Source organism: Lolium perenne, chromosome 1, assembly GCF_019359855.2.
Source record: "Lolium perenne isolate Kyuss_39 chromosome 1, Kyuss_2.0, whole genome shotgun sequence".
NCBI classification, from domain to species: domain Eukaryota; kingdom Viridiplantae; phylum Streptophyta; class Magnoliopsida; order Poales; family Poaceae; genus Lolium; species Lolium perenne.
The window spans coordinates 215,681,963-215,705,052 of NC_067244.2; the positions used below are offsets into that span (position 1 = coordinate 215,681,963).

The 23,090-nt window shown below is 47.2% G+C and overlaps 1 protein-coding gene and 2 long non-coding RNA genes across 6 annotated transcripts; 1 reads left to right on the forward strand and 2 right to left on the reverse strand.

Annotated features, from left to right (window-relative positions):
• The first annotated feature begins 920 nt into the window (after positions 1–920).
• On the forward strand, positions 921–4,306 carry LOC139833215 (uncharacterized). The gene is made up of 3 exons (XR_011748571.1): positions 921–1,174; positions 1,248–3,817; positions 3,931–4,306. It is a non-coding gene; the product is annotated as an uncharacterized lncRNA (long non-coding RNA).
• A 2,201-nt stretch (positions 4,307–6,507) lies between these two features.
• LOC127323886 (uncharacterized) lies at positions 6,508–10,364 on the reverse strand. Of its 4 annotated transcripts, XR_007866029.2 has the most exons (4): positions 10,030–10,364; positions 9,259–9,420; positions 9,040–9,144; positions 6,553–8,915 (listed from the first exon to the last, which is right to left on the reverse strand). It is a non-coding gene; the product is annotated as an uncharacterized lncRNA (long non-coding RNA). The 4 variants fall into 4 exon arrangements; XR_007866028.2 differs by lacking the exon at positions 9,040–9,144 and having other exon boundaries at positions 6,508–6,953; positions 10,030–10,361; XR_007866026.2 differs by having other exon boundaries at positions 6,553–9,144; positions 10,030–10,362.
• Positions 10,365–10,856: 492 nt separating this feature from the next.
• On the reverse strand, positions 10,857–14,375 carry LOC127323899 (uncharacterized protein At5g49945). The gene is made up of 3 exons (XM_051352005.2): positions 13,268–14,375; positions 11,511–11,714; positions 10,857–11,429 (listed from the first exon to the last, which is right to left on the reverse strand). Exons 1-3 carry the CDS (start codon positions 14,288–14,290, stop codon positions 11,202–11,204), a joined length of 1,455 nt encoding a protein of 484 aa, XP_051207965.1. The 5' UTR covers positions 14,291–14,375; the 3' UTR covers positions 10,857–11,201.
• Positions 14,376–23,090: the final 8,715 nt, after the last annotated feature.

Genomic DNA, 23,090 nt, shown 5'->3' on the forward strand with positions numbered 1-23,090 from the left:
GTGATGGAATTTTGAACATGTCAAAGTACGTCAGACACTGATCAATCCATAGCAATGGTGTGTCCCCATGAAATTTTGGGAAATCATGTCGCGGCGCACGCACACGTACCTCCTCATGATCTGTAGGCGAGCTGGGGGCGGTGTGAAACCTCGCAGTGGTAGTCATCCTCGCCATGCCAGTGTCCGCGTGAGGAATGGTCTCTCCAGCCGCTGCTCCTGCCGCGGACGACTGCGGAATGTCCAGGATCGGAATCACGTTCGGTCGTAGCTCGAGGCGCGGCATCGTGGACGGCCGTGCGGGTTCAGCAAGCTTGCGCTTGATCCCGTCGAGATCTGCTCCGTAGTCTTCCATCTGCTTGCGGACGCTTTGGATCTCGTCCGTGACGGTGCCCACTCGGGTCAGCAACTCCGTGATGGACCGCTGCATCTCCTCCATTTTCTGCAACACGAAGGTGGTCTGTGCGGATGGAACGGATGTCCTGGCCGGAGCCGTTGCGTCACCCTGAATCGAGCCCAACCCCGCGCAGGATTTCGAGCCGATTCACCGGAGTGAGTCAGCACCTTTTGCGGTGGAATGTTACGGGCTCAATCTCGGGATTACTGAGCGCAATCCGAGCTCGCCATTTTGTGAAACAGGTGGTGGGCAGCGGATGTGGAATTTTTTTTTTTTTGAGGATTTGTGGCTCTGGATACCAAGTTGTGATGTCCGATCTATGATGGAATCGAAACAACACAGAAGCAGCAAGGAAGAGATGGGATAATCAGATCAAAGATGAGGAGAAGCACTTCAGGTGGGAGAGCAGACGAATATTTGGATGAGAGTTTTAGAATCTTCTCTTTCCTGATCCCATTTTCTTGCCCTCCTGTGAAGCCACGTCACCTCTTTTAATCCAACCCGTTTTGTCGCGCAAAGGGTCGTCACGTCTGGCTTCTTGCTTCCTCTCCCAATCGTTCATAGTGGGCTGTATCGATGCCCACCAATGGTTGTCCGCAGTCTCTCTTTGGATTCCTCCCGGTCTGCACTCCCGCACCCAAAAAGAAACTGCTAATATTAACGACGACTGGAAACTGCTCTCGATGGAACTCATCCGCCGCCGTCTCCAGCTTAAAAAAGCAGGCCAGGCTGCCATCGCTTCAAGCAGGCCATTCTGCTCGCGCTGCCACTGGCCTCCACGTTGCTACCTTTCCGCTCCCCATTCTAATTCCTTTTTTTTTCAATTCCTAAATATGTCTTCCCAATCTTGCAGGTTCAGCTTAGGCTGGAAATCCGCTCAACCTTTTGCCCCTGCACCTGATTTATTGGAACGATTTTGTCTGCTGCTACCTCAACTCCACCCGACTGCTTTGGATTTTTAGGTTTCTCGGTCTGCTCACTGAAGATTTCTTCGGATTTAGTGACTGATGTATCTCGCTCGAGCGGACTCGGATGAGGCGGTTGCTCACCAGGTCTTCAAAGCCGACGTCATCTTCAGAGCATGTCTAACAGACCCCTTAAAAGGGCCAAACCCGTATAATAACCGTCAGAATACGGGTTTTGGCTCTACCCGGCCGTCTAACAGACCCCGTAAAAACGGCCCCCGCTCCGATTTTTGCTGTTTTCGATTACGGGGCGGGCTTTCGCCCCTTACTTGTGCGGGGTGGGAGGCTGAATACAGGGCCAACCCCCCACTCGTGGCGCGCTGAAGTTTCAGGAAATCGCAACTGCTTTCGCCTCGTTGACTCTCCTGCACGCACCCAATCGCGCCAGATCGAGATCCTGCGAGCCCGCGAGGTGGAGGCGCGGGAGCTGCAGCTCGACGACGCGACCGGCACCGCCGGTGGGCGAGCAGGCAACGCCGCGCCAGGAGCAGGGCGCGGAGCAGGAGGCGGCGTAGACTAGGACGATCTGCTGATGCCACGGGTGTCTGGCTATTCCCTGATAATTGGTTGCTTTCGGCCGGAAAATAGCTGGCGTCCGGCCGCGCGCGCGCGCCGACCCGGGCTGGCTGGCTGGCTGGCTTCCCGCCATGCCCTGGAATCCAAAGCTGAATCATGCTGATGCCGTGATGCGCACCCAGGCACTCCCGTGGAGACACGACGTGGCCGGCGCGCGCTTGTCGCTTGCGCGGCCGCGCGGGCTCGGGTCGAGAGGCTTGCTACTCTGTTCAATTTGATGCTATATCATAGTTTGGGAGTGGCTGGAGGAGGAAGAAGGAGAGGAGGAAGAAGATGAAAAAAAAGAAAATAAAATTAATTTGGTATATTCCTAGAATATTCTGTTTTACAGTTTAGGGATACGGAGTCTGCTAGCTCGCCCGAGTTTTCGGCCGGCGAAAAGTGGATACAGGACCCTCTAGTCGCGTTTTACGGGGCGAAAAAATACGGGGCCTGTTAGACATGCTCTCAGCGTGGCCGGCACCTCCGTTAGTTCCTCTTTTCCTCTTCCTTTCTTTTCTTATCTCTTACACTACATGCGTTTGACAATTTGTTCGTCATGCCGACCTGTTGACTTCATTGAACATAACCTCAGAAATAATCTCAACGGGCAAGAATAAGGTATCATGGCGCGATGGTACAATATGTTGCCTAAAAAATTATCAATCCACAAGATCGATCCACTGTATCAGTCTATTAGGCATGAAAGAAACCGTACCAGTAGTCCAGTACATGTTCCATGTAATTCTTCGGGCAGAAGTTTCCTGTATTTATTCTTCAGTTTGGGAGACTGTTTCAGTCCTTTTTTTTTCAGGTAAAGAATTAATTTTTTGTTTGCCATATAGGATATATGGAAAAATGGATGGTTTCATTCTTCTACACGAAAAGCCCCATGGGGGATTATGTTCAATATGTTTCAAGTAATGTCTGGCCGGATCATCTGTTGTTTATTTTTACTGTTTTTACTGTTGTTTTTCTATCATTTTGTTCCAATTCTGAACTTTACAATATGGATGACATGATCTGATTGAGAAATTTCATTCGTGTCACATGTTTCAGTGGGTTGAATAAGCATCCTCTGTAGCATTTTTCCTGGTATACTGATCATTGTTATTCAAGCAGTGAACGAGTCTCAAGATCACATTAGGCTCAGGTCTCGGAATGAATGCATGAGTCAGAACATGAACTCATAAACCAATGCATTATGTGCAGGCCCCAATATTTGGAGTATGTGTTTCCTGTCGTGACCAAAGAATAGAGAAGCCAGTTAGTCACAAATTACATTGTGGTCAGACTTACTAAAATTTTGGCCCAACTGTTTGCTTGGTTGACCTCTTTTAGTGTGTAAACTATCAAGATGCTATTGCTGTCATATAAAAGGATGTAGGTCTATGACTCTATGTAAAAGTTCATCTGTTATTTCAATGAGATAATTGCATTTGTCTAATACAAAACGAGCTACAGTTTGAAAAGATTGGCATAGTGGACTGCGCCTTCAGTGCTTTTGAACTTTGAAGTATGCCCATATATCAAGGGAGAACCTGGTTGTAGCTGAAAAGAGTTCTTTTTTCTATGGTGGGTAAAAAAAATATGTATCTTCATCTGCAATATTACTCCATATTTTCACTCGGCGGGTTTCCGAGATGAGACTCAATGTCTTGCTATGTCTTAACTTTTCAGTTATTTTACAAAACACGTTTTCAATCTGCCTTGATCCCTTATTATTCTGAATGTGGTGCCATGAAACGTTCGGAGGTCCTTCTTTGTTCATTCAAAACCCAAAAGTAATTTCACCTCTTGCATCTGTTTCTTTTATAGTTTTGTTACGCTCTAAGTTGCAGCTAAACTGATATTCAGCACTATGGGATACATCCATATAGGTATACAATGTCAGCAACTTCAGGTGAAATGAAAATATATCCTCTTAAGTGCCATTCTATGTCTCACATCTACCATTGTTATTTTGTTTGGAATGTACAATAATGAATAACATTTAATTCTCTGTTATGCCCACAGGCTATGATTATGTCCATTTTAACCGACAAAGGTGTCAACAACAAAATCCCCATATATATGTGTGTCCTACTATTGCATCCACTGATGGGTTCCCTCATCAAATAAAAGGACTCTTTAGGAATCTATCTCCTTCACAGCATACTTGACACAACTCCATATATATGAGAAGCTTTATGTGAATCAGTTACCTCAAGTGTTGTTTTTCGACTGAAGTATACACATGGATAAATATATTATAAGAATAATGTCATGTTTTTTCCATGTTAGAAGGATTCACTAATTCTTCATAGTGAGATTTTAGAAAAGTTGTCAGATCAGTCGTCTATGCTGATTTCTTGGTAACAGCATGCCATTAATATAATACGAACAACAATTGTGCCCTTCTATTTATTTAGTTTTCGATCTAATTTTTTCATTTCTTTTAAGTATGTTTTTTTATTATTTCTATATGCATATAACTTTCCGCAGCACCACGCGGGGTATCATCTAGTTCACGATACAAGCATGCCCACTCCCGTGGCTTCCATGTCCTTTTAACCCCACACACACACACACACACACACACACACACACACACACACACTTACAGCTGGGCCCGTGGGTCCATAGCACAGCTCATAGAGCACACACGCACACACGACTCATTCACTCGTCCTTGTCTGTCATGTGGGCCTTGATGTCCACCGATGCACCATCAGGTTCAGTAGGTGTGACAATGTACCCCGTAGAAAAAGAACAAAAGCTTGTTCTTTTTGGGGGGTTTACCTTGAACATACATGTTTTTTCTTTGGCCTCAACATAGCTTTATTTTTTTTTACTTTGAGACTTGTTATGTACTATGTATGGTTGTGGTTGCTTTATTTATAAACCGGGACAAAAACATGTTTCAAGGACAGTTTCTAGATGTTAGTTTGTTTCTTATCCAAGCAAGCAGGACTGTACTAGAACTTATAATAATCAAAACACACTTAAATCGTCAATTAACTTAGGAACAATAAAAATTGGAGATCCTCAAACCACATATTCGGTTGAGTTCCACACTCTCTCGCTAAAACATGAGCTACTTCATTAGCATTTCTATGACAAAACACTAACTCAACCTTAGTAGACGATGTTGCTTCAATACAAATACTTCCTACGTTACTATAAGAATATCGTATATTTTTCTAAATTTAAATATATGTATATAGATATATAAATTTAGATAAATCTGTGACATCCTTTTTAAGACAGAACGACTATATTCAATGATTGGACTTGCAATGGTGGTCGAAAACCCAACGTCTTCAAGGTCTCGATCACATCTAAACAATCAGACATTCAAACTCGATCACCACTATTTGAGCTCCCACTTGGTTTGATAAATAGAGTCCACCTCTGTAGTAGGAGCATCATAATCGACATTATGATTTATATGGCAGCAAGAAAAATTTCTCTGTCATCACAGATCAATGCACTTGTTTATCCCCTTCTTGTTTCAATGTCAAAAATGTTACACCCATGTTGATAGAAACAAAACCCTCACGATCTTAGTCCAACATATTTCTTTCTCTTTATATTTGGGCGTAAGTTGCACGAAATTTGCAACTCAAACATTAATTGACATCACCGCTCTAAGTAGTGATTGTACCGTTTCGCCGTAAGTTTTCTGCCTTCTAATACACCAAATGTATCATGCTATTGTGTTAAAAAAAAGGGAACTTCTCTAAGCTCAGCATAATCCATATCGTGGATTTTTGGGAATTTCCCCATGATCAAATATTCGAGAACAGCACTACCTGATCTATCAGCAGCAGACGCCTCCTCAATTAAATTCCAGTCATATCTTTCTCCGTATCTTGCTCCGTTGGCGGATCCACAGCTAGCTATGGGGGTGCACAGGACACCCCCTAGATAAATTTTTCTTTGCAAAATTGCAGTTTTTCACCACACATGCACCCCCTAGAAAATGTTGTTTACCTCTTGTGGCACCTCAATGCACCCTGGTTCCAAAACCTGTAGTTCCGCCACTGTCTTGCTCCACACATAAACAAAGAGTGTTTGATATCTTCACACAAAAGGCATGAACTGTGAGTAATAATATGCAGACTAGATGGACCTAGCGCGTCTTGCCGCGCCGTCCTCTGCTAAATACGTTTAGGTTTTGTGGTGGGGCTACTATCTTGTCGGTGCCTATATATTATTGGTTTTTGTTCGCTGACCATCCTGAACCTATGACATGAGTTGAATGACAATAAAAATTTAGACTATAATATCTGGCTAAAAGGGGGCAACACACATTCAAACAGAATTTTGCAACCAACTAACAGTCTTGGGACCTGGATCAACCATCCTGAACCTCAACTGTGGCATCTTCAACAGGTCTTGATTCCACCTAAAGAGATGTTCTTTTTTTCATTTGTGAGCACATTCCATAAACAAACATATTGTAGAACCGTCACGCGCAACTGGCATTGGTCTCGTTGTATTCCTGCTCCTATTCTTTGAATCATCTGTCACTGGCTCTGAATCGCTAGCTATTGTATAGTTTGTAGTAACAGTAGTAGCATGTGTAACTTCAGTACAGTCTCAAGCAAGTAGCTACATTTTCTATCACTTGAGGTAGCACCAACCACATACATATACAACAACAATATGGTTCAATTAAACAAGCATACAGTTTGATATTACACTCACATGAATACTATCCTGTGTAGGATTTTGAATTTGTAATATGAATATACTAAGCCTAAATTGGATGGATGCATGTACAGTTTTGTGAGAACAAACAAAAAAATCAATATGTCCGTTGTTGGTGAGTAAAGAAAAAGGGTAGGTGCATAAGGATATGGCACATCATAATCCGTCTTAAGGTTGGATGCATTTCTGCTCTATAAGTAACGCGCTGGGCACACCGGACGGAATGTTCATGTTGATGCAGCTGTTAAGTTGGTGTTGTTCTCGTACTGTGGTGACAATAGAATTGATCTTAAGCTGACCCTCTGCAAGATCATCGGCCGAGGCACATAGACCAGCTGGAAGGCCTACAAATTTAGTGTTGTCAGTGTATGAATCAGTCATGACAAACAACAGTAGTAGTAGTAGTTCAGTTATGAAACGTTAAGGGGTTATCTTCACCACTCTTTGACCCTGCAGTCTTGTGCTATTTGGATGGTTATTATAAAGTCACGATTGCATCAACCACAACATCAGCTACGGAATATTGACAGTAAGTAACGAATGTTCAAAAGACTCCAAGAGTTAAATAGACCAGGTCAAACATTTGCCAATAATACACAAAAGAGATAGTCAGAAATATTTTCCTTTTTAGTTTGAAATTAATGGTCAAGCCGTTCTTTTTTTTCAATGGTCTTTTTTACACAATTCATAAAACATAGGAAGATTGACTCGGACTTTGATTAGGTTAAAGCAGTACTTCTTAAGACAATAGCATTTCCCAGCTAACAATTAGCACACCACACTAGAAACCATCATCATGTCATAAGAAAATACAACTTGATTGGCATATAGACATCAAAAGGTGTTGATTTTCAATCAGATCATATCCCACAACTCACTGAAATAAGTTCATTGTTGTTGTGGTGGCAGGGAATTTTGCTCATATGTAATCTATACTGCTTTCAAGTGTCGGTTGGAATTTGTCAGAAAATGAAAACCATTATTGCTAACAAATGGTGGGGTTTTGAGGAGGGGAGAAAGAATATGCACTGGCGTTCATGGGATTCGATGTTGGCGCCAAAATTTCTCGGTGGGTTGGGCTTTAAAGACTTCGTCCTGTTCAACCAGGCTATTCTCGTAAAACAGTGTTGCAGAATGCTTACTGAACCAACCTCGCTCTATGCACGGGTACTGAAAAGATGGCACTTCCCTAATTCTGATTTCCTATCAGCTGGAAAACTAAGGTCTTCATCCTTTACGCAGTGGTCAATCCTGAGTTGGGGAGTGGGTGACGGTAAGAAGATCAAGATCATGAGCGACAACTGGATCCAGGCCTGCCTCCAGTTACTTTCTCCACTCTGGAAGTTTTACCAGGGAATGCTCCAGTAAGCTTTTTGATGAACTCACAAGGAAATGCATGGGGCATGGATACTGTCCGAACTTTGTTCGTTGAAGACAATGCAGATTATCCAACAGATACCGATCAGCCGCCATGGCGGGGAAGACTTCGCTTCTTGGCCACATGCTCAGTTGGGCCTTCATACTGTCCGCGCTACGCAAGATCTTAATCCTTCTACACATCCTGGGGTACGGGCTGGGAAAGGGAGTAACTCAGATGAGGTTGCACAATCAAAAGAGGGTCAATTCAATGTCCTGGTAAAATGAAAATTGTCTTATGGAGAATGACTCATGATTGTCTGCCTACGGGGTCCGGCTGTAGTGTCTTCATATTCCAACCAAAGACACATGTGTGTTTTGTGGCAGATCAGAGAGCGTGGAACACTTATTTTTTTCCTGTGCCTCCGATTGATCAGTATGGGACTCAGTGAAAGAATATGTCTCTGTCAAGCTCTGTAGAAAGTCTTTCAGAAATATGAGGCAATGGATGTTCGAATTCTTGAACAGCTAGTGATATTCAGAGGCAGTGACGTGCTGGCATATTTGGGAAACTCATAATGATGCTAGAAATGACAAAGGGCTTTTACACGCGTCTCTGGCTTGCTGGAAAGATCAAGGTGTATGCTAAAAATATTGCCTTACATTGCTACAAAACCAAAACAGCGATCAGGTGTGATTCCTATCCTACTCCACGTCGGATTCTACCTCCTCCTGTTTGGGTTTGTGTCAATGTGGATGCAGCTTTATTTCCTAATGGTAATCGGATGGGATGGGGTGTTGTCATTCGAGATCACGCCGGTGTTGTCAAGCTTTCTGCTTCCATAGTTATCGATGGCATCACCTCTCCGGTTTATCATCTTGCCATGTTGAGTTCTTAAATGCATCTATCCCAACGACAATCCCTATGCACCGGTTTATCATCTTGCCATCTGCTCATAATACAAATAATGCTTAGAAATAGCAACAATAAAACCAGATTAGGCTAAAGAATAAGAAGAGTACTCAGGTAGGCTGAAAAGGCTAAAAAACGATTCAGCATAATTTAGAACAGACTCTGTCTCCTTGAAGGTGTGGCACCCAGTGACACCGGATGGTGCAAGTGTCAACTTCTTGCGATTAAATTCAGTGCCTATTTCCTTTTGAATATACATGGTAACACTGCAAATGTATTTTTTTTTAATCTAAACATTCAAATGTTCAAACAGATAATTAAAAAGTATGTGTATAGCTATCTATACAGGATTTTACCAAAAAAAATTGATATATAATTACCGTTGGTACAAAGACATAATATCATCAATGGTTGGAACGGCGGTGTGTAGCATCAGGTTCTCCGGACTCTCTTTGTCAAGGATGTGTATCCCTGAATGTGTGGCACTGGTAAAGGAATATCCAGTGCCGTTTGACGGCCGTGAAATCATCAGCACTTGGTGGCTCCAAAATAAAACATGAAACAATTGGATGTTAGAGGTATGATATTACTTGATGCAACCAGCTAAGCAACTTCATTTTGCTCTGAATATTTATATGTATTCACCATCAGCATGTCCTAATTAGAAGCATATACATGATCCAAGTTAAAAGCAACTGCAAGCACGTTATACAACCAGTCTTGCCCTACTACTCCCTCCATTTTATTTGAGGAAACTTTGATTTTGAATACTTTGATTTTGAAAAAAAACTTTGACTTTGACTTTGACTAAACCTAGAACTCTAGGCGAACCGATTGAATTATGAAAAATATAGGAATTTGTTCCTGGAAATTTAGCTTCATATTGCTGACATATATTGATGAAACTCCAGCCATTTAGTGAAAAAATAAACAGGCACAGCAGTGAGCACCATCGTCATCTACTGGAAGTGTTCAGAATACAGTGATGAACACATGTATCAAAAAAAAGGTCAGCTACAGATGTTCCTCTTCTTCCACTCTGGTGATGTATGTGCAAGTGGAATTTAGTGGAGGCAGAGGACAGCAATGTTTGAATCGATCTGAAGGGAGTGAGATCGGGAGGAAGAAGGGAAGGGAGTTAGATTCCTCACCTTGAATTGCAGCTTCTTTCTCAGCTCATGTAGCCCCGGCGTGGGGGCTCGCCCGTGACCAGCAGGGGCGGATCTAGGATGATGAGCCACGGGTAAGTAGAGGAATGACGATGATGATCCGTCTTTGCTCCTCCTGGTCATAGACGGCCGCGGCTCGGAGGAGCGGTGCTCATCGGGAGGAGGGGCGGTGGGAGGGTCGCCATGGGGTGCTCATTGAGTGGTAGGAAAGAGGAAAGGAAGGGGCCTAGGGGTAGCCGGGGCGGCGGCTAGGGCTCTGCTGCTCTTGCTGGTCCTGGACGGCCGCCGAGTCTCGGTCAAAACAATCCCGAACCGACGTCTGCGACCCTCTCCTCGTTCACATACTTCCTACCTGTAGGGCCCATGAAAGGGACATGCCGAGCGACCAGGAGCGCGCGCCACCCTGGGAGCTTAGTGCTCTTTAAGGATTTGCTAACCAAACCAAGGCAGCCAGGCAGGAAGAATTCCAAGCAGGCACAACCTGTATTTCCATAGCGCATCCCAAACTGGGTTTAGTCTAGCACTACATGTTCCTGGATGTTAGTTAAGCTCTCTCCCGAATAACACAAGGTTGGCACTCGACTACAGTCGAATGAAACTCACATGTTTCTATACAATTCAATATCCGACAATAACATGAAATTCAGTTATCTCGATGCCTAGTAGCATCAACACGAGATCAGTATAATAACAATAATAGGGAGCAAACAATAGTACCAGATGGAGGTAGTATTATTATCATTCACAGCACAAAAAACTGTTGAAACACATGCTGCCAAGATTATTCTGCCCGTAGAAGATGTGTAAACTGAACATTAACAGCACATCGGCTAAATTGAAACCATGTAATCCAACTATCCAAGTGTCTCGAGTTTCTGACCACAGATCTATCGACATATTACACAGCAAATCACGGAAGTGCGTTCGTGTTTTCTTACAAGTGAGCTGCTGTCTAGCCAATTCAGATAGACTGGACCAACACCAGCTTGCAAAACGAAGCAGTGTCAGCAGTTTTGTTCTTCCTTTTGCTTCTCAGAACAGGGAAACCCAGTGGCCCAAAATTGAAACACAAAAGAGTCTAGCTGATGCTGAACTATAGGCTAATCAGCAAGTGAATAGCAAAGGCCAATAGCTACGACAGTATCTCCATGTTATTAAGAACGCAGCATCTTAACCTTGGGCGCCCCCTTCTTCATCTGCCGATTCCTTTCTTTCTCCTCTTTCTTGCGGAGCACCTCAGCGCTCAATTTGGCCTCTGCCTCTTCCATAAGTTTCTTCTTCTCAGCCTTCTTCCTCAGCAGGGTTTCCTGCCTGACACCCTGAAGCTCCCTGAAAGCCTCCTGAGCAGCCTTTGTCCTAGCGGCATCAGTTTTGGAGCGTGCCTGCAATTAGCATGGACAGGAAGGTTCAGAACGCGTAACTGAAAATCACTGAACCAAGAGGGAAGAACAGATGATACTTACATGTGAGCTCAGCTTGTAACGTCCAATCAGATCAATGTAGAACGGCACAAGAGCAACTAACTTTGTCATATCAGCCATGTTGTTTGCATCTGGCAGTACAAACTTGAACGAGAGGACTTTCTTGTAGGAGCCTGCCAGTTGATCCGAAAAATGAAGCGAAATGAACCACTTCCCAAGTTTCTCGAATGCTTTCTCACCAAGCACCTGCAGAAAGAGAATTGTGAGAACAGTATATAGCTTGAGCCTGGTAAAGTCACACTAAATGCAATAACCTCGAAGTAGGTTTTATTGATGTTTTTGCAGGTTTTATGGAAGATCATTTAGTCAGGCTTGAGCACAGGGATGGGTGTTTACAACCTAGATCAGGGGCCAAAACTTGATTTCAACTTTGCCTACGGTTTAAGAATTAAGATCAAATCTACTTCACAAGAAAATTTGAGCATATATACAAAAAAAAAAAACTAAGCTAAGCTAAGTAGGACCTTCCCGGAAATTCAATTCAGCTCCCGGGTGCGTATGCTCCCTCTACCAAAAAATCATATTTCGAAGTGTCGAAAAAATTTGACAAAAAATTCTACATGTACATCTTCATAATATATGTGCGTTCCTCAAGTTTCACAAAAATCCAACATTTTTTGTGGTCTATGCAAAAAAGAGAAAATTTATCTCGTGAAAAGCATTATTTTTTGCACTGAAATTTGTCTTTTTTACACACATCATATAATAAGTCGATTCTTTATGAAACAACTTTGTGAGCGTGTAGCACATGAAGATGTACGTACAAAATTTTCGTTTCAATTTTTCTGAAGTTCAAAATCCGTGTGAGATGCATTTCAAAATAGTGGGAGCATATGCACCCATGTTCCGAAACACCACTCCCCTTAACGACAAAATCTTGCCTACGTTTTAAGAATTAAGATCAAATCTACTTCACAATAAATTTGAGCATATATACAAAAAAAAGGAAAAAAAAACTAAGCTAAGCTAAGTAGGACCTTAACAACAAAATCATCTGCTTCTCAAGCAGAATAGCTACACAACGCACATAGCTTTGCTCTCGTATTAAAATTGTGGAGTTGCCTCAATTACAAAAAGAAATGGTGGCTAGGCACAAGTCTAGCATGATGGAACTATTGCCAATGATAGTAAAAGTTCAAGATATTCCTTCCATGCAAAAGGCTGCCCTAAGAAACATTCACAAGACAAATATGGCATGTTCAAAAATCAAAGTCAACAGAACCCTATTCAGAGGAGGTCATCACGATACATTACTTCTGCAGTCATAAAATTAATGCTACCATACAAGCAGGTGCTTTTTCTCATCATGATAACATAGCATCAATATAGTATCTTACAAGATTGCTATCCACAAATATTAGTTATAAAACACAAGGATCCAGTTGATGCTAATTCTCTCTTGAGCTAAAGCTTAATTTATTAACATACAATTTATCTCGTTTACACTCTATCCAAATAACATATGTGGGTAGTGACGTAATTTAGGAAAGTGTGCTGGGTTACTCAAGTCACAAACATTCCATCTTTCTCATCTAGGGCTACTCTTAAACAATTCAAGAGTTATAATAGCTCAATTATAATGGATATTTTTACCTATGATACCTTCATTAATAAAATCTAAATCAGCAGGGCATCTGATTCGATTTAAACTATGTAACCCGGAGGAAATACTTACCCAGTTCAGCTGTATCTATAGAACCAGAATTCTGAATGCAAGTAATAAGCAATTAAAGCCTCACCTGATCTAGCACCGCCTCAGAGATCATATCCCCAGCAACCTCCTTTGACTCGGCGACCACAGCAAGCTCATCGGCAACCCACTTCTTCCCGGCGGGCGCGGAAGCGAGAACAGAGGCAAACTTCTGCAGATCCCTCTCCTCCTTGTGCATGGTCTTGGCCGCCTTCTTCCTCGCCACCGCCACCATGACGTGGTCCATGGACTCGTCGTTCATGACGACCTCGAAGGTGATGGTGTCCTTCCTGGGGAATACGAGCTCGAGGAGCTTGGAGAGCAGGTCGTGGCGCGCGCGCATCTCCATGGTGGCGAGCATGCCCTGGCAGAAGCGCCTGCCGCTGGCGTAGAACTTGAAGACGTCCTGGCCCTCCTTGAGCAGGAGGGGCGTATCCTTGCCGTCGCCGGTGCCGAGAAGGCTGAAGTTCTTGTCGAAGATGGAGTCCCTGGTGGCGAACTTGGTGGCCCAGGCGAGCGCGATCGCCTCGTTCTGCTTCTTGCCCGTGAAGTAGTTGAGCAGGAAGCAGATCAGGAAGCTGACGCAGGCGATCTCGATGGAGAAGGCGCGGAGGAGCTCGGCCGGGGTCCTGGGCGGGGCCGGCGGGGCAGGCGCCGCGTCCGCGGCGGAGGGATCTGACGGGGCGGACTCGGCCGGCGCGGAGGAGGGGTCGGAGGTTGGGGATTCTGGGACCGGGATGCCCTCGAACTCGTCCTCGTCCCAGAAATCCAGCGAGGGGGTGGGGTTCGGAGGCGTTGTGGGGTTAGGGTTTGCGGGAGTGGTGGTGGTGGTCACGGGTGGGGAGGGGGCGGAGACGGAGACGGAGATGGGCGGCGGGGGCGGGAGGTCGACGTCGAGGTCGAGCCCCTCGTCGTCGTCGTCGGGGGACGCGAGATCGGCGGTGGCGGCGTGTGGGAGCTCGTCGGAGTCGAAGCCCTCGAACTGGGCGGCGACGGAGAGGGAGAGGTGGAGGGCGAGCAGGATGAGGATGAGGGTGGCGCGCGGCAGCCGGATCCGGCTCGGCGGCGCCATGGATGAGGAGGTGGGAGGAGAGATCCCTCCCCTGTGCTGTGCTGGTAGTTGTGTGACGGAGAAGACGATGGGGAAATAAATGTTTACTGCCCCAGCCGGTGGGAGATAAAGGTCGGAGATCCGTGGAGCCGTGGGAGTTGCTGATCGTTGGATCTGATCTGATCTGATCTCAGAAAATGTGAATAGGACTAGACTGTTAGGTCCACGAGGCTGCCTCAGATTATGTTTCTCCTTCTTTAGAAATTGGGACTCTACAAATTACGGAATGTCGTTACTCATAACAACGAGTTAGCCTATATGTGCCACTACATTCAAAGCATGATTAACCAAAGTTACAACTTTGAACCATAAGTTCTCCAGGAATCCTCTACCCCAAACCAGAAGATCGAGTACGCCGTAGCAAAAAAAGTCCCCTCCTCCCTCTCTCGCTTAGCTACAGTAGCCACCGTTGAGAGTCCTCTTCGTTTCGGAGCTCTCCTCCGACTCGAATCCGGCAGCGTTGCTGCTTGGAGGAGAGAAGGTTGAGACGCTCATCTTGTATATAGTAGATCTAGTCTTTCTCGCCCTTCCTGTAGGATTAAAGATTGCAGTTCTGCCCCAGTGGCGTTTGGCGAGATGCCTTTGGGCTTGTCCCCTCCTGTGCTGCCGCTCAGCGCAGGTTGGCCGTTCTCTGTGCTTCCCGGCGAGCTCCCGAGGTGGGAGGTTGGTGGGGAAGCTGTTGGAGGCGGAGGCCCCTTGAATAAGAGCGGTTGCGGCCATCGCTGAATTTCGCGGTTTGGTGCTTTGTGGCTCCTTCTGGCCGGCCTTGGAGGCGAGGGGAAGGAGGGTATCGGCATCAATTTCTACAGATCTCGGTGGCTGGAGTGCTGGAGCGTGTTGCTGTGTGCTTCGGGCTGCGCATGGCGACGTTTGGTGCGGCTCCTTCTGGTCAACGCGGCGTGGTGCCGCGTGATGCTGATGGGGAAGCCGTTCGCGCTTTCTTCAATAAGCTCGAACATGTGCCTTAGCTTGGAGCGGAGTGGTGGAGCCGGTGAAATCCCCCTGGCCGGCCTTGGTGGCGAGGGGAGGGAGACACCTGCTGCACCGGTTTCTGCTTCATGGCGAGGGCGGCGGAAGATCAAGCAGCACCCTGAGGAGTTCTACGCGGTGGCTTTTGCCGTCGTGATCTGCAGCCGCATCGGCTGCCTTTCGAGACGCAGCGACGTCTTTTCAACCTCCAAGGAGGAGGCCTTGCTGGAGATCCTCGCCGAGTTCAGTACCCTCGCGCCATCAAGTGGTTTGTCCCCAGTGGTGGAGTGGTGGCCGGCGCTGGGAGTCTCGTCGTCGGTGGACTGGATCGGGGGCAGGGTCTCGATTGCTTTTTTTTCTTTTTCCCTGAGGTCCTTTGTGTAAACATGCAGGTTTGTTTTGTAGATCAGGTGTTCTACAAGGTCCTGTATGTATATTTGTACCCACCGTCTGGAATTTAAGTGCTGCTTCGGGGTCCTTCGAGGCCCCTCCTTTGTTAAAAAAAAAAGAGTACGCCGTAGCATCGATGGACATAAGCCCTAGAGATCCTCGAAAATCCTCTACCACCACTCGCCTAATGACCAGAGCTTCAATGAGTACACGTGAATTGATCACAATTCTCAATAATCGATTGGTTGCAAGCAAGTAGGTTGCACTTTGAACTTGACTACGACAATCGCAATCATGGGAAACCGTGAAACATCAACATTAACGCACATCGAGCGTGTGGAATATGAGGAATTCAAGTAATCCACGTGCAGACTATCGAAGGGACAAAGGAAATCCACATGTTCTACTCGCTCATTTTTCCATATAAAGTACACCTATCATCTACGGTTACGGATTGATGTTGAAGTTGTAAGCCAGTAAAAAAGAAGTATGATGAGGACATCCCTACTACAATAAATGAAGATGAACTGCTGTGGAGCTCAAGTCCAATGAAGTTCGGATTGGACCAATTACAAGGGCTCGTGCGAAGCTACTTAAACAACATGTGAACTTGTTTCTAAACGGTACTTTGATTGATGAGAACTTTATACTGCCTAAGTCCTATTACTTATGTATCATCAGGTATCAAGAAGAGACGAGCATCGCACGAGGAGAAGAGGAGCAGCTGGACATGAAGACGGACGTCAAGATGGACGTGAAGCTGGACATGGAGCTGGACATGAAGATATCTCATGGACACGCGAGGGAGGAGCGGGAGGCATGCGCGAGAGGAGAGGAAGACGTCCAGGCCGGTCCAGCACCCGGTCCGACCGGCCGCCAGACCGGCCAACCCGATCACTGACCCGGTCGACCGGGCGCCAACCGGACGAAATTTATCGTACCGGATGAAAACCGGAAAACCTCGCAACTATCCGGTTGCCGCCCGGTTGACCGGCCCCCAGACCGGCCGACCCGGTTGCCGCCCGGTTGACCAGGCCCCAGACCGGCCAACCCGGTCCCTGGCCCGGTTGACCGGATTCCAGATCGGATTTGTCCGAGTCTGTCTCGACCAGATCTATTCTGGGTCGGTTATTTTTGTATCTTTTCAACTAGAACTCGTCCCGGACGCCTATATAAGTGCCCAGGACGCCCCCTAGCTGCTTCAGACCACGTTTAAGATAAACCCTAGTTCTTAGTTGTTTGCTCTAGCAAAACTATTGAATCCCTACACCTTATTGCTTGATATTGTGTAGATCCTGAAAAAGTCTTGTGTGATCTGCTGTTCCATTAGGAATTAGAGGGTTGCAACTTACCGCTTCGTGGTCGGTGGCTACGTGCGCAAGTGTGTGGAGTTGCGAATATCTTGCAGGGTTGAGAGCTGTTGCAATGGCGACAGGGATCAATCGAGAGATCTCGTTGCGTCATTGTTATCACCAGAATTTGACCGAGTCAGAGGTGGGCCGCGATCAAGATGGATTTGAAGAATATACATGGAAGAAAGACGTGAATCGGCCTGTTATGCAAAGTTTGGGCTAGTTTGCCCGTGTATCTGTAACATAGTAGATTACGTGTCGGTTAGTTAGAGTTTGCCTCGTGCACGGTTGGGATTATTCCCACGTTAGAAAGTCTACGGACTATAAATATGTACCTAGGGTTTATGAAATAAACAACAATCATCGTTCACCACAAATCAATCTAGGCGCATCGCCAACTCCTTCGTCTCGAGGGTTTCTTCCGGGTAAGCATCATGCTGCCTAGATCGCATCTTGCGATCTAGGCAGTACAAGTTTATTCGTTGCCATGCGTTGCTCGTACTGAAGCCTTTTTGATGGCGAGCAACGTAGTTATCTTAGATGTGTTAGGGTTAGCATTGTTCTTCGTATCATATGCTGTCGTAGTGCAACCCTTAGACATCTAGCCGCCCTTACACCTATCTTAGGTGTAGGGGCGGCACCCCGCTTGATCATTATTTAGTAGATCCGATCCGTTACGGTTGCTCCTTGTTCTTCAAGGATTAGTTTAATATCTGCAATAGTTAGGCCTTACAAAGGGTTGGAGGATCCAGCGACGCGTAGGGTGTAGTTTGCTAGCCCTAGACAGGATGTTCCGGGGATCAACCTTGTGTTGATTTTTAGGCCTTGTCTAGGATCGGCTTACGATCACCGTACGTGACCGCGAGGCCCAATCGTGAGTAGGATGATCCGATTATGCGGTGAAAACCCTAAATCGTCGTAGATCGTTTTAGCTTTATCTTGATCAAGCAGGACCACCATATATTCGTACACCTCGTGCGAATCATGGGTGGATCGGCTCCTTGAGCCGATTCACAGGATAACCTGAGAGCCGATCGAGGCTCGTATTTAATGTTTACGTGTATGCCATGCAGAAACTAAGCGAGGCATCTCCATCACCTTCCCGACCAGGTATAGGTCGTGGCACGCCCTTGCACCGCATCGGACGTGCGTGCCGGAGGCTTTGCGGGCCGTCGCTCGGAGGGACCAGGGCCAGCCGCAGCCCTAAGTTGTTCCCGGCTCTACTGTGTTGCCCGTCGCTGCTCGCCGGTGGGTTTCTGACCGCAACACATTCTGGCACGCCCGGTGGGACAATCTTCTACATCAACCACATCGCCATCTACATCTGAGATGGCGGACGGCACTCCGATCCACGTACGAGGATCTGACCGACGAGCTCAAGAAGAAGTATGACGAGGTCAAAGCGATCCTCGAAGCCGACCTCATTGGCTCTTTTCACAGAACCCGTTCACATGGCATCAGGTGGAAAGGGTTCTCGCCTGATGGTGCGCTCGATGGAATAGACCTGTCCGCCCCGTCAGAGGAACGCACCAGGTCCCTGCGTCAGGAGATTAACTACATGGTGGCTCACTCGCTGCACCGCCACTCGAGAACTCCGGTGAACACTTTGGAGCGTGTCGCTCTTCGGGTGATCCAGGAGATCATGAGGCACCGATTCTCCGTCAGGACCAGCTCTCGGGACATACCAAGGAGAGATGCCACTCCAGTCCCGTCCACCGCTGCCATTTGCGTTGGCAGCACCGAAGTGCCGAATTCACCGGCATTCGTCGTCTACAAGATCGGTGGTGACCCTACCGATCGCCGCTTCTTGCATGAGGCGCCTAAGGAGGTCCCTCACGGGTACATGTGCACATATGTGCCAGATCGCGGTAATCGGGCGCTCACAAACCAGGCCGCGACAGAGGGACTTCGGAAAAGCGGGAGGAACGTCGCCGACAGATCTTGAGAAGCGTACGTGGCTAGCTAAGTATGCCACTCCGACGAACCTCCGAGCTCAGCTCCTGCAGTTGGCTCGTAGCTGGAAAAGCAAGCATGGCTGGCTAAGTACGCCACCCCGGCGAATCTTCGAGTTCGACTCCTGCAGCCAAAGACCGCGGATCAAATCAGTACTATCTCGAGAGATCGGTTCGGCATGGTGCCGAAAAGGAGGACAATCGGCTATTCCAAGCCGTACCCGATGAGTACGAATCGGTCCCGCTACCACCCAAATATCGGCTCCCCGATTTCTCCAAATTCGATGGATCGGATGGTTCCAGCTCCATCGAGCATGTGAGCCGATATTTGGCACAGCTAGGAACGGCCTCGGCGTCGGATCCACTACGCGTGAGGTTCTTCGCACAGTCCCTCACGGGATCGGCTTTCGGGTGGTACACTTCGTTGCCACCGCACTCGATCCGGACTTGGAAGCAGCTTGGAAGAACAGTTCCACATGCGCACCACTCGAAGCTTCCGAGTCCGGCCTTGCCGATCCGGCGTAGATACGTCGAAGCGTGGAGAAACCGTGGCAGAATACGTCCCGCTTCGTAAATCCGAGGAACCGATGTTATTCGGCTCGTGTGATCGAAAAGAAGCGATCGAGTTGGCGGTGGTGGGTCTTGCATCACAAATCAAGGATATGGCCTCCCAAGCGAGACTACCCTTCACCGGCGCACATGGTTCGTAAATCACAAGATATGAACAGCGCCATCCGGACTTGTACCAGGACAAATTCAAGCGGGCGGTAGTCCTGGTTGAGGCAGATGAAGACGAAGGCTGCGGGAGATCAAGAGGTAGCGGTGGCTGAATGGACTCGGGGGCAACCCCCGTGTCCCGCAAATGGGTTAAGCCACCGGAGTCCGCCTGCAGGGTTCGATTTTGACGTGACTAAATCGAGCAAATCTTCGACCTCTTACTCAAGGAGAAGCAGTTGAAGATACCCGAAGGCCTCAAAATCCCCACGGTACAGAGCTGAACGGAAAGCCATACCGCAAATGGCATAACTCGGTCTCCCATGCCACCAACGACCGCAGGTGTGGCGTCGGCAGATCCAAATGGCGATAGAACAAGGACGTCCGATTTTCAACCAAGACGCCATGAAGGTCGACACCCACCCCTTTCCCGCCGTTAACATGGTGGAGTGCACTTACCACGAAGGTTGCCAGCCAGGGATCCTCGTTCAGCATCAACATGGTAGGACCTGGGCACCACTCTGGCAAGGATGGAGACGAGGGCAGCTGCTCTCGTAGCAAGGACACGGAGGAGGCCGCTCCACACGATCGGCTCCGTCACGATGGCAAGCGCTACGTCACAGAGGGAGAAGTGAAGAACATAAGATATCAGCGACCTCTCTCTGATCACCTCCTCAATAAGTATGTGAGTCAATATAGCCAACGCCGACGATCCAGCGACGATGATGATAGAGACCGTCTGGCTAGGGACGCCAGGAGACATCGTCGGCATGATCGCGATGAGGAGGAGTACGAGCGCCGTGCCAGGGAAGAATCGAGGGAGCAAGATGACGAAGATAGGCACTGGGACTGTCCCTTCTTCAGACACTGCTGGGATTCAGGAATGAGCCGATTGCCTACAATCGGCAACTGCCCAGAATGTAGACAGAAGAGGAAGGACGCAGCTAACGTGTCCGTGTTCAAACGTCTAGGGCCTCTCCCACCTCGAAGCAAACACGCTGAGTCCCCTCGGATGGAAGATCTCGAGGATTTGGAAGACGAGGGAGAAGAAGAAGAAGACAGGTACCACCGACCAAGGTGGTGCCCTGATGGACTCAGCCGTTCCCAAAAGCGTAGGGTTCAGCGATTGCGCGGCTTGGAGGAAGCCGAAAGGTTATACCTGCACACGCTAAGGAAGGCGCGGCCTGATCTAGCCGCGAAAATTCAGCGAACCCTGGATGAAGAGGGTCGACCACGAAAAATGGAGTGGCGCCCCAAGCAAAAGAAAGCCGATGATGAGACATCGGCTGGCACAAACATGGTGCTCGTCCTTCCGACGGAGTTTAGTGCTCCAGGATTACACGAGGCACCCAATTTTGACGACTGCGAGCACATCAACGTGACGAAGGGCAGGGTTAGGCTAGTCTTATCCACTGGCCTGACCATGTAGCAAGAGCAAAACCGATGAGCAAACGTGGCGAGGCCGATCCTTGGGATCGGCCCCAAAGATCTATGAAGGAACATTACAAAACCTTCATTGAGCGCTTCTATTAATATGGAGGCCGATTCCAGCAATCGGCCAAAATTATCCTCACCACATGTTCTGCTTGTGTTCAACATCGATCTACTGGGCAGCGGCTTTACGTCGGCTGATGAGTTAGGAAGAATCAACATTGGTCCTACCAGAGCCGACGTGTAAATACATTTGCCTTTGTTAACTACAGAGCCGATATCTGCAGTTCCCTGACAGATTCGGCTCGGGGGGCACCTAATCAGATGAACATGTGCAGATGAACGTGTGTGTAGTGAAATGTTGGGGGCCGATAGAAAAAATCGGCCAGTAAAAAAAAATTCATGATATACAGCCGATGCAAGGACATCGACTCTAGTTCAAGACGCGGCTACACATGATCTATTTGCTGTGTGTTCAAAGCGCGGATCTTCACCAAGTCCAGTTCAGCTGTGGGGCCTGCTGCTTCCTCGAGGGAGTAAACAATGAGAGCTTCCTCAGCTGCATTGGGCCGATTCTGGTGCCTGAACCTTCTCTTCGAGGATTTTCAACCCTTTATGCCAGTTCAGCAGTACTGTCAGAAGAAATATATCGGCTTTCAAGGGAGGAGAGGTGATCGGCTCTGGTGCATCTACTGTCGGCCTGGCTAAGTTGACCACTGTCTCAGCTACGCTCATAAGACTTCTGCATAGTGGCTGTCTCAATTGCCTGAGTTCAAGGCCCTTGGTCTGATTTGTGCATCCTCACCGATATTCTCGCCTTGATTAAGGCTCGGGGGGCAGCTCGCCTGGTAGATGCTCTGTTTAGGAGCCGATTGGGGTATGATGGCGTGTATTTCACACGTTCGTTGGGCAACCCCAAGAGGAAGGTATGATGCGCACAGCAGCAAGTTTTCCCTCAGAAAGAAACCAAGGTTTATCAAACCAGGAGGAGCCAAGAAGCACGTTGAAGGTTGATGGCGGCGAGATGTAGTGCGGCGCAACACCAGGGATTCCGGCGCCAACGTGGAACCTGCACAACACAACCAAGATACTTTGCCCCAACGAAACAGTGAGGTTGTCAATCTCACCGGCTTGCTGTAACAAAGAGTTAACCGTATTGTGTGGAAGATGATTGTTTGCGTAAAACAAAGAGAACAAGTATTGCAGTAGATTGTATTTCAGTAAAGATAATTGGACCGGGGTCCACAGTTCACTAGAGGTGTCTCTCCCATAAGATGAACAGCATGTTGGGTGAACAAATTACAGTTGGGCAATTGACAAATAAAGAGAGCATGACCATGCACATACATATCATGATGAGTATAGTGAGATTTAATTGGGCATTACGACAAAGTACATAGACCGCCATCCAACTGCATCTATGCCTAAAAAGTCCACCTTCAAAGTTATCATCCGAACCCCTCCGGTATTAAGTTGCAAAGCAACAGACAATTGCATTAAGTATGGTGCGTAATGTAATCAACAACTACATCCTTAGACATAGCATCAATGTTTTATCCCTAGTGGCAACAAAGACAACACAACCTTAGAACTTTCTGTCACTGTCCAGGTGTCAATGCAGGCATGAACCCACTATCGAGCATAAGTACTCCCTCTTGGAGTTACAAGCATCTACTTGGCCAGAGCATCTACTAGTAACGGAAAGCATGCAAGATCATAAACAACACATAAGCATAACTTTGATAATCAACATAACAAGTATTCTCTATTCATCGGATCCCAACAAACGCAACATATAGAATTACAGATAGATGATCTTGATCATGTTAGGCAGCTCACAAGATCCGACAATGATAGCACAATGGGGAGAAGACAACCATCTAGCTACTGCTATGGACCCATAGTCCAGGGGTAGACTACTCACTCATCACACCGGAGGCGACCATGGCGGCG

Bases quoted from the DNA above. Each gene is read 5' to 3' on its own strand.
- LOC127323899 (XM_051352005.2), bottom strand. From the start codon at position 14,290: ATGGCGCCGCCGAGCCGGATCCGGCTGCCGCGCGCCACCCTCATCCTC. The intron at 11,715-13,267 runs GTGAGGCTTTAA...CTCTTTCTGCAG, and splicing joins CTGAGGCGGTGCTAGATCAG to GTGCTTGGTGAGAAAGCATT. The intron at 11,430-11,510 runs GTAAGTATCATC...TGCTAATTGCAG, and splicing joins GTTACAAGCTGAGCTCACAT to GCACGCTCCAAAACTGATGC.